Source organism: Acanthopagrus latus, chromosome 11, assembly GCF_904848185.1.
Source record: "Acanthopagrus latus isolate v.2019 chromosome 11, fAcaLat1.1, whole genome shotgun sequence".
In the NCBI taxonomy this organism is placed as follows: Eukaryota; Metazoa; Chordata; class Actinopteri; order Spariformes; family Sparidae; genus Acanthopagrus; species Acanthopagrus latus.
In genome coordinates this window covers 16,253,601-16,266,048 of record NC_051049.1, presented here as the reverse complement: position 1 = coordinate 16,266,048, position 12,448 = coordinate 16,253,601, and the positions used below count along the sequence as shown (strand labels likewise).

General features: G+C 43.3%; 1 protein-coding gene across 22 annotated transcripts in view; it reads left to right on the top strand.

Moving 5' to 3' along the window:
* The window catches only part of adgrl2a (adhesion G protein-coupled receptor L2a), a 100,929-nt gene extending 88,723 nt beyond the window's left edge, over nt 1–12,206 (top strand). For 5 of the 22 annotated variants that reach the window (XM_037113621.1, XM_037113627.1, XM_037113626.1 and 2 more), the window contains 7 exons: nt 1,026–1,117; nt 3,582–3,750; nt 3,943–4,071; nt 4,819–4,915; nt 6,701–6,829; nt 7,611–7,628; nt 9,542–12,206. In XM_037113621.1, coding sequence (XP_036969516.1) covers nt 1,026–1,117; nt 3,582–3,750; nt 3,943–4,071; nt 4,819–4,915; nt 6,701–6,829; nt 7,611–7,628; nt 9,542–10,404 — 1,497 coding nt within the window. In that variant the 3' untranslated portion in view covers nt 10,405–12,206. Of the gene's footprint in view, nt 1–1,025; nt 1,118–3,581; nt 3,751–3,942; nt 4,072–4,818; nt 4,916–6,700; nt 6,830–7,610; nt 7,629–8,869; nt 8,923–9,541 lie in introns of all 22 variants that reach the window. The other 17 variants (XM_037113640.1, XM_037113641.1, XM_037113629.1 and 14 more) reach the window with 13 other exon arrangements.
* The last annotated feature ends 242 nt before the right edge of the window (nt 12,207–12,448 follow it).

Below are 12,448 nucleotides of genomic sequence, written 5' to 3'. Positions count from 1 at the left end.
TCACCTTGAGGAAAAAAGCTTTTGTCGTGCCGGATGTTTTCTTTGTTACTCACGTGCCATCGATGCAGCGGCTCACATGTGTTTGCTATCTTTTTTTTTTTTTTTTTTTGCATTTTCTCTGATGCCTTGATATGCACTGTTGGAGACACATGTTTCAAATGTGTTTTTTTTTTCTTTCTTAGATATTCCTTGACATTATTTATACATGCCTGGCTCGCAGTACAAACACAGTCTGGTTCCCTCTGCCGTGCGAGTGCATGTACAGTACATGCTGTGTCAGAGACTAGTTTGCCCCAGAATAAATGTTTTTTGAAGTAAATTATTTGAGGCGGCTCCTCGCTGGCCCATCCAGCCCGCGTGTCTCTAAATCACGGTATTGATTTTTAAGGTAGCGAATGAAGGCGCTCAGAAACACAGCGCATGGTATCCTCGTCTCAACCCGATATGTGCCACTGGCTCCCTCCGGATTTAATACATTAAAACAAGCAGGCACACGGTACCTCCCTCCCCCTCCCCTCTCCACAACCATACACGCAGGAATCGAACAAACAACATACCATGTTCCCTCAAGCCTTTTGGAGCTGGTTGTAACTTATAATATTTCACTATGTGCATAAAATGATATGCAGTTGTTTTGTACAACAAGAGGGTCTCTTATTTCTCCTGCTACTTCTCATTCCCTTCTGCCAGACGGCTGCTGTGTGGCTGTTTCTTTCCTTTCCCCCCTCCTTTTTTTTCTTTCTAACTGTGATGGATTTTAATGCATTTCCATGCTCTTATTGATATAGAATGACACTAAATTTGGCGCCAGTCGGCCCGTCTGAGCCCGGGCTGGAACGATAGATGTTTATTGGATTAGTCTGTGGACATGCAGAGAACTGAAGGCTCTCCTCTTTTAATACTTATAGACAAATTAACAGTTTTTTTTTTCTCTCTCTCTTTCTCTCTCTCTTTCTCCCTCCGTCTGCCGTATCTTGAGTCATACATCTTCATGTATTAACACTGCCATTACTCTGTTTTGACAGCTCAATCTCATCTTCCTGGTCATCACAATGTACAAAATGGTGAAGCACTCCACCACCCTGAAACCAGACTCTAGCCGACTGGAGAATATAAAGTAAGTAAAGGGTCATAATGCTGAACCCGTGCATTCTCCTGCTTATCAGCAATATAACACTGGTGCTATTCTAAGAGAAACTGAAGCTCTTTTACTCTTGAGGTAATGTTTTTTTTGTTTGTTTGTTTGTTTGTTTGTTTTAACTAAATAATGTTTCATGGGAAAATGCCTTACCCCCCCCCCGCCTCCGGGACCAATTTCAGACCTGGACCAGCAAGCGACGACTGTAAGAATCCTGAGCAGATGACACGTCTTCATTATTTCTGACTCGGTCACGCAGTTTTTCACTGAGACATTTCTGCAATGACTTGGCTGTCATGATGACTGTGCAGACTTTGTGAGTCGTCTTTTTTGTCCCCTTTTTTGCTCCAAGCCACCGGCCGCAGAATTGCGCTGGCATGACACACATCACTCAGAGGCTGCGACTTAACTACGCACTGTTAGCTCTGCCTGGGTGGGGTACAGTGTAACAGCTACCATGTGTGTTTCCCGCTGGAACATGTCAAACCTTTTTTTTTTTTTTTTTCTTTTTTATGGATCCCAGAAAAGCAAAAAAAAAAAAAAATTCCTTCCCCGCACAACCGCCACCACCCGACCACCAGGCTCTTCTGAGTCGCCTTTACATTTTATGACGTGTTTCGCTGTGGCAAGGAAAGTGATGTTTTCTGACGCACTAATTGTTTTTGTTTTGTTTTTTTGTTTTGTTTGAAAACAATATTCATTGCTGTTTCAGGGCCTCTTCCATCTGGAGCTATATGGTTTTTGTCGCTCGCTGTAGCGAGGCCCCCATGTTAGCTTGCACCATCATAGTGCTCTCCACTCTGCGGAGGAGCGTTTGCTATTTTCATCCGGTGTTTGTTATTTTTCATTTTTTCCTTAATGAATGTGTGCAACGTTACAGCACTGCGGTGGAACTGCAATCAGGGAGAACAGTAAGAACAGGGCTTATTTAGACTTCTCGGTTTATTTGAGATGGACTACTCCCTTATCAAGGAAACCACAACAGAACACATTTACCAAACACGGTGGCTCATGGTGAGACTGGTGCGCATTTTGTGTGCGCAAATGTTGGAAATTCATTGTGTATCGGAAGCTGTTTTCCTTGTGGTCTTTTTTCTGTGTCTTATTTGGTCTGAATGTCAGTTTAGCACCAGTGTCATCGCATGTTGCATGTCGAAGGCGAAGTTAACACATTCCCCTCTCCTGTCTCCTGTGCTATCACTCTCCTCCTCCTCCTCTCTGCTCTGCGACCCACACCAGTACTTATCGCGTATGTGACGGCTACTATAATACAGATTTGCCTGGGTAAGCTTTTACTATGCACCTCAGACAGTCTCAAATCCACACACAACACCACCCACGCATTGCAGAGGCATTAATGCAAATTCAACCACAGACAATGAGCCAGTCTGCCCGACTGCTTTATGCACTGGATTTTGTAATTGAATCATCAACAGCAAAAAATATACAACTCTCAGTTCTTGTTAGCCGCTAATTTCATTGCCTCTCGTGATTTTTCCCTTGGATCAAAGTTGAAGATATCTTACTCAAATGCCGACTAACCCACGCTGTTCTGCGCTCTGATCTAATTGTGTTTCTCTCTTCCTGCTTATCATGCTCTCTAGCTATGAAGATAATAAACGGTTTATCAAGTAAGGACACGTTGCCCAGAAGTATCCTCTTCAGCTTGTAGTTGGTTCTCTCTCTCTCTCTCTCTCTCTCTCTCTCTCTCTCTCTCTCTCTCTCTCTCTCTCTCTCTCTCTCTCTCTCTCTCTGTCTCTCTCTTTCTCCTGGTTTATTCTTTCTTTCTTTTTTCTTTCTTTCGCCGGTTTATCCTCCTCTCTCCCCAACACTGCAGCTTCAGAAAGCCACTCATCCGCTGTCCTTGTGACTGTTCACTCTCACCATGTCCATCATCTTGAGATCCAGTGTCGTCCAGTGTTGTTGTTGTTGTTGTGTGTTTGAGCGCCGGACTGTGACCGCTGCTGGTGTCTGAAGGCTCCACAGGACCTTCACACACGACGCGGGGGAGTCTCCTCTTTTTTTTTTTTGGGTTTGTGTTTTTCCTTGAACTCTGCCCACATCTGCCCGGTTCTCCAGTTCTGATAACACACTCACTAGATAAATATGTAGTGTTAAACTCCCTTTGTACTTCCCGAATATGCTGCTCTGTTTGTTCTAACACGTTAAAAGTTATTTGCAGAAAATCAGATGAAGGTATTGCTTCCATCTGGAGCTGCGGTGTGTGTGTGTGTGGATGGAGGGGTGGGGACAGAGGGGGAACGGGGGGGTTGTTTATCATTTTATTGTTTTCCTCTCACCCAGTTTACAGCTTTTTTTCCTAGTTTCTCATAGTTATGGTGATTGCAACTCCCACTCATCGTCCCCTCGGATCTCTAAATGCCTCTCATGCCGGATTTGTCCTCCTCTTCTGTTTTGTTCTATTTGTGTCGTGGTCCTTCAGGTCCTGGGTCATGGGAGCCTTCGCCTTGCTGTTCCTGCTGGGTCTCACGTGGTCCTTCGGCCTCTTCTTCATCAACGAGGCCTCGATCGTCATGGCGTACCTCTTCACCATATTCAACACCTTCCAAGGAATGTTCATCTTCATCTTCCACTGCCTCCTTCAGAAAAAAGTGAGTTTTTTCTCGTCGTCTCCGGCAATCTACTCTTTCAAGGTGAAGCGCACCTCCCCGGCACTGGCCCGAAGAATTCTCAGAGCACCCACGCGCTGATATAAAGAACAAACGCCGCGTGCTGCGAGATCTCCTCTAAGTCATATGTAAAGTCCACAATGTATGTAAACACTCGGCTGTTTGCCCGCGCAGGTCCGCAAAGAGTACAGCAAGTGCTTTCGCCACACGTACTGCTGCGGAGGGCTGCCGACCGAGAGCTCGCACGGCTCTGCGAAGACTTCTACTACACGGACCAGCGCTCGCTACTCCTCTGGTACACAGGTAGACCAGCAGCTTCATACAGTCAAAGACTCACAGAACAGCCAAAACACAGTGCACACACGCACAGAGACACAACAACAACACACACACACACACAAACACACTCATTGTGCAAGCTCATTTGCACTGTTATGACCCCTGAAGTTTAATTGCTCATGAATGTCTACTTTCATCATGAGCGTATAGGTAGAAAAAAAATGCACAGCACGCATTTTTAGAGGTAGATCAAGAGACACACACATTATACCACATTTTTTACAAACAGCATCTGCTGTACTGCATGAGTACCTTTCTTCTGTTCTGCCCCCTGTAGCACTTGCTTTTATCTTTTTTCTCACTAACGTCATGTGCATGGGAAATAGTACTGCGCTGCTTAAAGAGCATTGCAAGCACATTTTACTATGGGGAAAGCCGAAATTGCAACCAAACGGAGACATTTACTTTATCCCTTTCTTATTAAAGGCTAATGGGCCTTATTAGACGGATACCTCCAGATGTACTCTGCTTATAGAGAAGCATCACTATCACACTTAAACCTCCAGCCTTATAGTGAAGGTGATCACGACTGGAGCTGAAGTCGAAAGCTGACTGTCTCAAAATTAGTTTTGAGCCTCACTGCGAAACTTTAGTCTCCGTGTGAGGGGTGAGAAAGTCAGTCGAATGTACACAGAAAGGAAATGAAAGTTGATCTGAAAGGTGAGCGGGCTTGTTTAAAGTCCTAACGAATGTCCCTTGTTGACCTGACAGAGTCGTATCAGGAGAATGTGGAATGACACCGTAAGAAAGCAATCTGAGTCCTCCTTTATCTCAGGTGACATCAACAGCACCTCCACCCTTAACCAAGGTCAGTTCACGCCTCGTCTCTCTCCACATGCACACCTATGCACACATTTTATCATCCAGCTAAAAATAACCGCCTTCAAGTTCCAATGATCCCACACCCGCCACACAGGATCCCACACTGGTAATCGCAATAAATGCCTTCAGCTCGAAAAGACAGAGAAAAAAAAAGAAGAAGAAGAAGAGGAGGGGAGAAAAAAAAAGAAGATCTAGGCCTTTAGTTTAGTCCCTCTGTTCTGCCAGAGGAGGATTACAAAAATCCGTCCTCAAATACTGTGTGCTGTCATTCTGGCCGCTAACGTCACTCTCAAATTGGGGCAAGGCTAGAACGTTTTTTTGTTTTGTTTTTTTTCATTTAAGTGCTGGCAGTCTAAAGTTCATACCCAGACTCGGGGGAAATGGAGACAAAACTAAAAACAAGGGCTAAAAAAAAAAAAAAGAAAGTTTTATTTAAGGAAAATCTTAACACGCAGAGCGAGGCCATTTGTTGCCTGGTGTATAAGGTGACCTCTGTTACTTTACAGGAGGATTTATGAGGGAGGGAGAGAGGGGAAAAAAAAAACTGTCATTTATTATTTAGCTTGAGCACAAATATGATGATGAGAAGATGATGTTCAACTCTGGCTGACCCGGAGTGCTTAGTGTGTTGTTAGGCTTTCTGCTGCCTCGGAAATGGCTTTCCAAGCATGCAAGGGAAAAGAGGGTTTAGACCGAGGTAGTCTGACTTCACTCCCTTATCTACCCTCCTCTGACTCCTGTCGCTGCTGCTCTTTGCCTCCTCTTTCTCTTTTTTTTTTTTTTTTTTTGGCTGTCAATTCCCACATGCTAAAACATTACACACCGAGGGCTTTGAAGCACGTTTTTCACTCGCTGATAAATCAGTGACAATACAGGAGGTGGATTTTTCTTCCCTCCCCCTGCAGTACCGACTCCTGGAGATGTTAATGTAAAGGTTGGATATTGATCACTCCGGGGTGTAGTAGCCTAGTTACCCCGTAGAGTCAGTGCACTAAAGGAGGGCTCTATCTCCTGGAAGCTCTTCCCTGTCATTAAAAACATCCCTGGAGACCTCCCAACATGACAGATGGCATTTAACACAGGTGATAAATGGCAGTGGAAATACCTCAGATCCTTAAAACACACCGCAAAGCCGAGCGGAAAGGAAGATGAGGTTCAGGAGTGCATGGCCAAATTTGAGCCTAAATAAAGATTTTTCCATCAAATCTTGGAACAATTCCACTTTTTGTCTTCAGTGGAGATTTTACATTAGGTTCTTGTTCAAACAGTGAAATCTCAATCGTAGAGATGCCGGGTGCTATTTTTGATAAACGTCATTTCTACAAAATGACGAGTAAATATGACTTATGAAAAGCCTCGACAACGGGATGCAATAATGAGCTCGGTGGGTTGATGAATTAATGGGTTATGAATGATCTGCGACACACGTAACAAAATGTACTTGGAAGTTGTAGAAACTTGCCGCCTCGAGTTGATAATCGTGAGGACGGTCGAACGGACGGCCCCGCACATAGTGTAGTTTACATGCAGAAGTAGCGGCTGCTTTCTTGCCTTTTCTCCCCGGTTGCCTCCCAAACTTCGCTCTGCATTTCGCGGGTTCAAAAACAAACAGCCCGCTTTCATACTCCTGCAGACACCCTGGATGACACCACACGCCTCAAAAGACACACTTGCTGAAAATGTCCTTAATTTCTTGCTTCCATGAAACTTTCAATCACTGTCGGCCGACTGCGCCAAACTTATCTGCTCCTCTTCTGTCTCGCCACTCCAGGAATGACCGGGAATTATCTACTAACAAATCCTCTTCTTCGACCACAAGGCACTAACAACCCTTATAACACCTTACTGGCTGAGACAGTCGTATGTAACACCCCCACGGCTCCAGTGTTTAACTCGCCAGGTGTGCTTGCTTAATACTTTCACCTGCATTCAGGCTTTTTTTCTTCTCTCTCTTCTGTCCTCCTCTCCCTCTTTGTCTCTCCAGTTGAGTATACAGCAGGCCAAATGAAACAGGCAGGGTGTTCTGCAGTATCGCCTTTCCTTCTCAATCATTGTCTCCCAAATACTTGACACAGCTCTGTGCGTGTGCATGCGTGTCGCACATGGACAGTATACATTATGTGTGTGCCTGCGTGTGAAAACCCACACATGTTTTTTTTTTTCTCATGTCGACGGAGATTTCCGTGGTTGGTCTCGCTCCGGCCTGTGTGTTCTCAGGTTTCTCTTATCCAAACTCTGCACGGGACATAATGATTAAGATGGGAAAGAGATACTACACGTTCTGCCCTGCGTTAATGTAAACACTGGTGCAGAGCTGTAGCTGTAGTGTAAACTGCACGATTATTAAGATTAATGCTCCTGAATTTATCAGGCGATTTGTTACTTTTTTGTGTATTTTTTAAAAGGGAGCTTTCCCCTTAAAACGTGTCAAATGCAAGCAAAATCTGTTATACAGATTGACTTAATGCAACATTTGCATTAAGTCTCCTATGTATAGATATATTTGGTAATAAATGCTTGCCCATAAAAGCTTTAAAAAAAACACTATATCTCAATTGCACATGGCCTTTAAGCATTTATCACTGTTAAATCTGTGTTGCCATTATGTATGCTATTCTATTTTGAAACTGAAATGGCATCTTTTGTCATGTTTTGTGCTTCTCCCCTGTGCTTCCCTCTAGTGACCTACAGAGAGACAAGTATGGGAGTAAAACTTAACTTTGCCTATCAAATGTAAATTTTTTTCAGCATGCTTATTAAAAACAACCAAAATCCCCCCCGGCACAATCACTGGTTTTACTTTAGGCCATTAACACACACTCAGTGAGCAAGTGGTTCACAAAATTATCCACCCCAAAATTCTACTCCAATCCGAAAAAGAAATCAAAGATTTCTCTAGTCATCTTCAGGATCTGACAGCTTTTTTTTTTTAATTACAAAAATGCCCACTGCTCTGCTTCTCTCTCTTCTGCTTAATTTGTGATTTTTAAAATCAACCAAAAAGTTGTGTTGCTTTTGTTTTTGTTTTTTTCTGGCAGAAAGGAGCATTTATCAGAGAGGTTTCTTTTTTTCTTTTTCTTTTCTTTCTTTTTCCGCCCAAAATGTCTGTCCTCCTGTGGCATTCGGCGCACTCAGCGTCCAGTAGTATTCCCCTCACACCTCTCCAGACAACGCCTGTCTGGACGCTAAATTGCCTCCTAGCAGGCATAAACACATGGATGTCATGGCAGCAGCTGTTTAATTTTCCCTTTTTTCTCTATTTTTTTTTCTCACAATTTTCTTGTCATTTTCTCTAATTTCCAATAGGCTCTTTCAAAACAGCACCTTTAACATGCCTCTAATAATCCCAATGACTCCCGCACACTTTTTTGACGGAGACATTCCGTCTTAATTTTTTTTTTTTCTACCTCTGCTCTCCTACGAGGAGGTGCAACCAGAGCACATTTTTTTTCCTTTATCTCGTCTCTCAATCACAGCATAACAAATATTTATCTTTTTTCGCCGCTGTTTTCCATGACCTCCATGCTTTGTGAAATTCCTAACATGACTGCGTCTGACCTCTGCAGCGGCTGTGTTATTCTTGAGCTGTTCTGCTAGTGAACGGGGTCTCACTGGGAACTGTCACTGTGACGGATGCCAAGTGCTGGGCTGCAGGCGAGCTCTGACCTTTGCCAGCTTTGGGTACACAAGCTGCCCACTAATGGACAGAAAGTGTACCAACACAAACTGAAAAAAAAAAGGCAAAGAAGAATAAAAAAAAAAAGTAGCTGTTGGAGTTTAATCCATAAAAGTAAAAGCTATTTAATGCTTGTTTGTTTCATTTGCTGAACCCTTGCTCTCGCTAAGTTGCAGTTAAGACTTTTACTTTACGTTTTGTTGTTCTTTTCAGTGATTCTTCTTCATGTTACAATAAATCATTTTACTTTCTTTTGTACATCAGCTGCTCTTAGACCAGATAGCCTGAGCAGACAGACATGATGTGAGTTGTCCAAAGTGAGTCTTTTCACCTGCTGTGTGTGGTGATGGTGGAGTGCTGCTTGTGGGCTCCCCTTGTAGTGAGAACAAAGATGGCTGTCCCATGTTGATACATGACTACTTTCCCTTTTCTGTCCGTGTCATCTTTTCCCATCTCTGTCCTTTTCTTTCCCTTTTCGCACATCCAACCTATTAGTTGCTAGAAAAACCTGTAAGTGTTGTAGCTTGCCCGTTTGTGGCTTCATACATGTGAACATCTACCTTTTGCCCGGTGTGTTGTGATGGTGGTTTACTGTTTCAGTTTGTTTTTTAATGTTGTTTGGGATCCTTTTCATTGCTTTGTCACTTTTGTGGCAGGCTAAAAACGCACAATGTCCTGCTTATTACTAAGCAATCTTCAAAAGGGAAAGTAAAAATGTATATGTGAGAAAGTAAAATGATTTCTCATCGCAAGTAATGCATGTTTCTATACTGTATGTGAAGGATTGTGCCTAACTAACAGATATATACGGCATGGCTTAAATTGACTTGAGTCTTCTATGTGAAACTGCATCCTAAACAGCATTAAACTTTCTTCCTATGATGTTCAGTGGTGTTGACTAATGTGAAATCCCCTCACGTCTTCCTCTCTTTCCAGGGCACTCACTGAACAATGCGGTGAGGGATACAAGTGCAATGGATACACTACCGCTAAATGGTAACTTTAACAATAGCTACTCACTTCGCAATGGGGACTTTGGCGACAGTGTGCAGGTAGTAGACTGTGGCCTCAGTCTGGACGATGCTGCCTTCGAGAAAATGATCATCTCCGAGTTAGTACACAACAACCTGCGTGCCTGTAATAAAAGCCACCAACAGCAGCAGCAGCAGCAGCACCCCAGTTTACATCACCCGCCCCACCACCAGCAGCCCCCGCAGTACCACCATCACCAACACGCGGAGCGGGCTCCGCCAAAGGTGACGGTTGTAGGCGGCGGCGGCGGCAGCAGCAGCAGCGAAGATGACGCCATCGTCGCCGACGCTTCGTCTTTGGTGCACGTGGGTGACACAGTGGGCCTTGAGCTGCACCATCAGCAGGAGCTGGAGGCGCCGCTCATCCCCCAGCGGACTCACTCGCTTCTGTACGCGCCCCAGAAGAAGGTGAGGACCGATGGGGGAGTTGACACCTTTGTCAGCGAGCTGACACCCACTAACCCCGACGACAGTCTGCAGTCCCCAAACAGAGACTCCTTGTACACTAGTATGCCTAATCTGAGGGACTCTCCATTGCCCGAGAGCAGCCCTGAAGTGGTGGAGGACCTGTCCCCCTCCAAGAGGAGTGAGAACGAGGACGTTTACTACAAGAGCATGCCTAACTTAGGGGCTGGCCACCAGCTCCAAGCCTATTACCAGATAGGCCGAGGGACCAGCGACGGTTACATTATTCCTATCACTACAGAGGGCTGCATCCCTGAGGGCGATGTACGGGAAGGACAGATGCAGTTAGTGACAAGCCTTTAAATGTATTTAAATCACCCCCAAACCTCCTCCTGCCCTTTTGCAGTTTTGACCTCTTGGAGGTCACACAAGTGAAGGGAAAGGAAAGTGTTTGTTTTATTTTTGAAGAGAGCTTCGAAGCCCCATCATACAAACCCCGCTCCTCCAGCTGCATCGCCATCTCCCTCCAGCTGCATCGCCATCTCCCTCCCGCCCAGTCATGCCTCTCTTCTTACCCTCCCTACAGACCGACAGACTTGGTGCACGGTGATGGCAGTGCAAAGTTTCAGTGAGACTGTACATAAAATGCAGAGTCGAATTTCAATTTTAAGAGACAAGCCAACTATGTATTTAAATGTGCTGCTGCTGTTGAATAATTGAGAAAAATTTAAGGTACGAAAATAAAAAAATAAAAAATAAAAAAAGACCAAAAAAAAATAAAAATGCTACATCAGATCAGCAATTTCCCGGTCAAAAGGTTGTACATACACTCCCCAACATCCTTGTTGAAGCCTGGTTTTTTTTTTTGTTTGTTTGTTTTTTTTATTGTAAACGATACTACACCCCCGGACCAGGACATGGACTCTGTTTGTAAAATGTTCCTGATCAGACTGTTAGAAAAGGAATATAAGGTCCTGGCTGCCCAGAGTCTCCATCACCATGAAGTTTGGATTGTATAACCACTAGCAATCAAGCCCCTGGCCTTATATTTTCTCAACTGTACATTGAACTGTTGTCAAGGAAAATGGCTAAAATATATATTTTGTTGTATTGCTAGTGTAAAATAAAAAAATCATGGGAAAACCGTAAATATGAAGAAACCTTTTAATTGCAAAATTTAACGTTTGAGAGACTATTGTGTAGAAGTTGCACATATGTTATCCAGTGTGTTTATGGTTCCAACACTTCATTCATGGTAGTACGTTTCAACGTAAAGGCTTAAGAAAAAGTAAGGAGGATTTAACAATCTACAAAGATGCATTATCACTTTTTTCCACTTGTGAACAGTGTTTTTTGCTTACCGAGTTCCATTGAGATCGCCCATTGAACTATTTTGATTTTGCCAAAGTACCATTTACTTAGTAGGGTGGGAATGCAAAAACCCAGTTAAAGTGATTTATGCATTGCACAGTTTTTTTGTGTGATTCTGAATGAAACGGATCTTTTTAACAGTCATGGCAGAGTGACGGGCGAGCGCAAAGGAACTTCCGACAATAAAGTTTCTATCATAAATGTAGTTCTTCCGCCTGGGTTTGGACATTTTATTTATTGAAATCTTTCCAAAAAATAAATGGGAAATGTGTGAATGTTTTCCAGCACTGGTATACATGCTGTACTGTAGCTCATGTTTTCTATGTAAACATGTTACCAAGGGGCTCATCACTTAAGACTGATGTAAAGATCAACACTTGTTTAACAAATAAAATAAATGTGAGATTTTTTGTCAAATGCCAGTTGCTTTTTAATGGTTTGTGTTTTTGGTACTATTTGAGAAAAAACAAAAAACAAAACAAAAAAAAAAAAACAGGTTTGAATTTATTTTGCTATGGACAAAATACACTTTTGACTCAGGTTATAAGTAAGTCCCGAGCACCTTGAAAGGTAGAGTGGTGAATTTGTGTTTGCGGGGGGATTTATTTGCTTTTTGTTCTGCTTTTTTTCTTCCATCGCTGCAGAGTAGAGAGAAACTCATTTCACCGTATGTGTTAGAGAAGCCAAATCTTTCCATGTTGATTCAAAGATGAGAAACTCAGGTAGGAAAATTGCATTGTAAATGTTCCTCTGTGTGGTTGTAACACTAATAAAGGTTCGAAAATGACACAATGGTTCACAGCATTGTCCACTTAGTATATTATTGAATGAGCACTCTATAGTCCTGGCACCATTAAAAAAAAAAAAAAAAAAATCCTGCACTACAGAGATCTCGTAAGACGTCGGCTTTAATGCCACGTGGGAGTGGAGACATGTCCACGGACCTAACGAGAGGTCAATGTTACAGTTGGCTGCGGTTGCAGAGATATATTATACATAATATGTCCGAGTATGACACATATTTGCTCTAATTAAT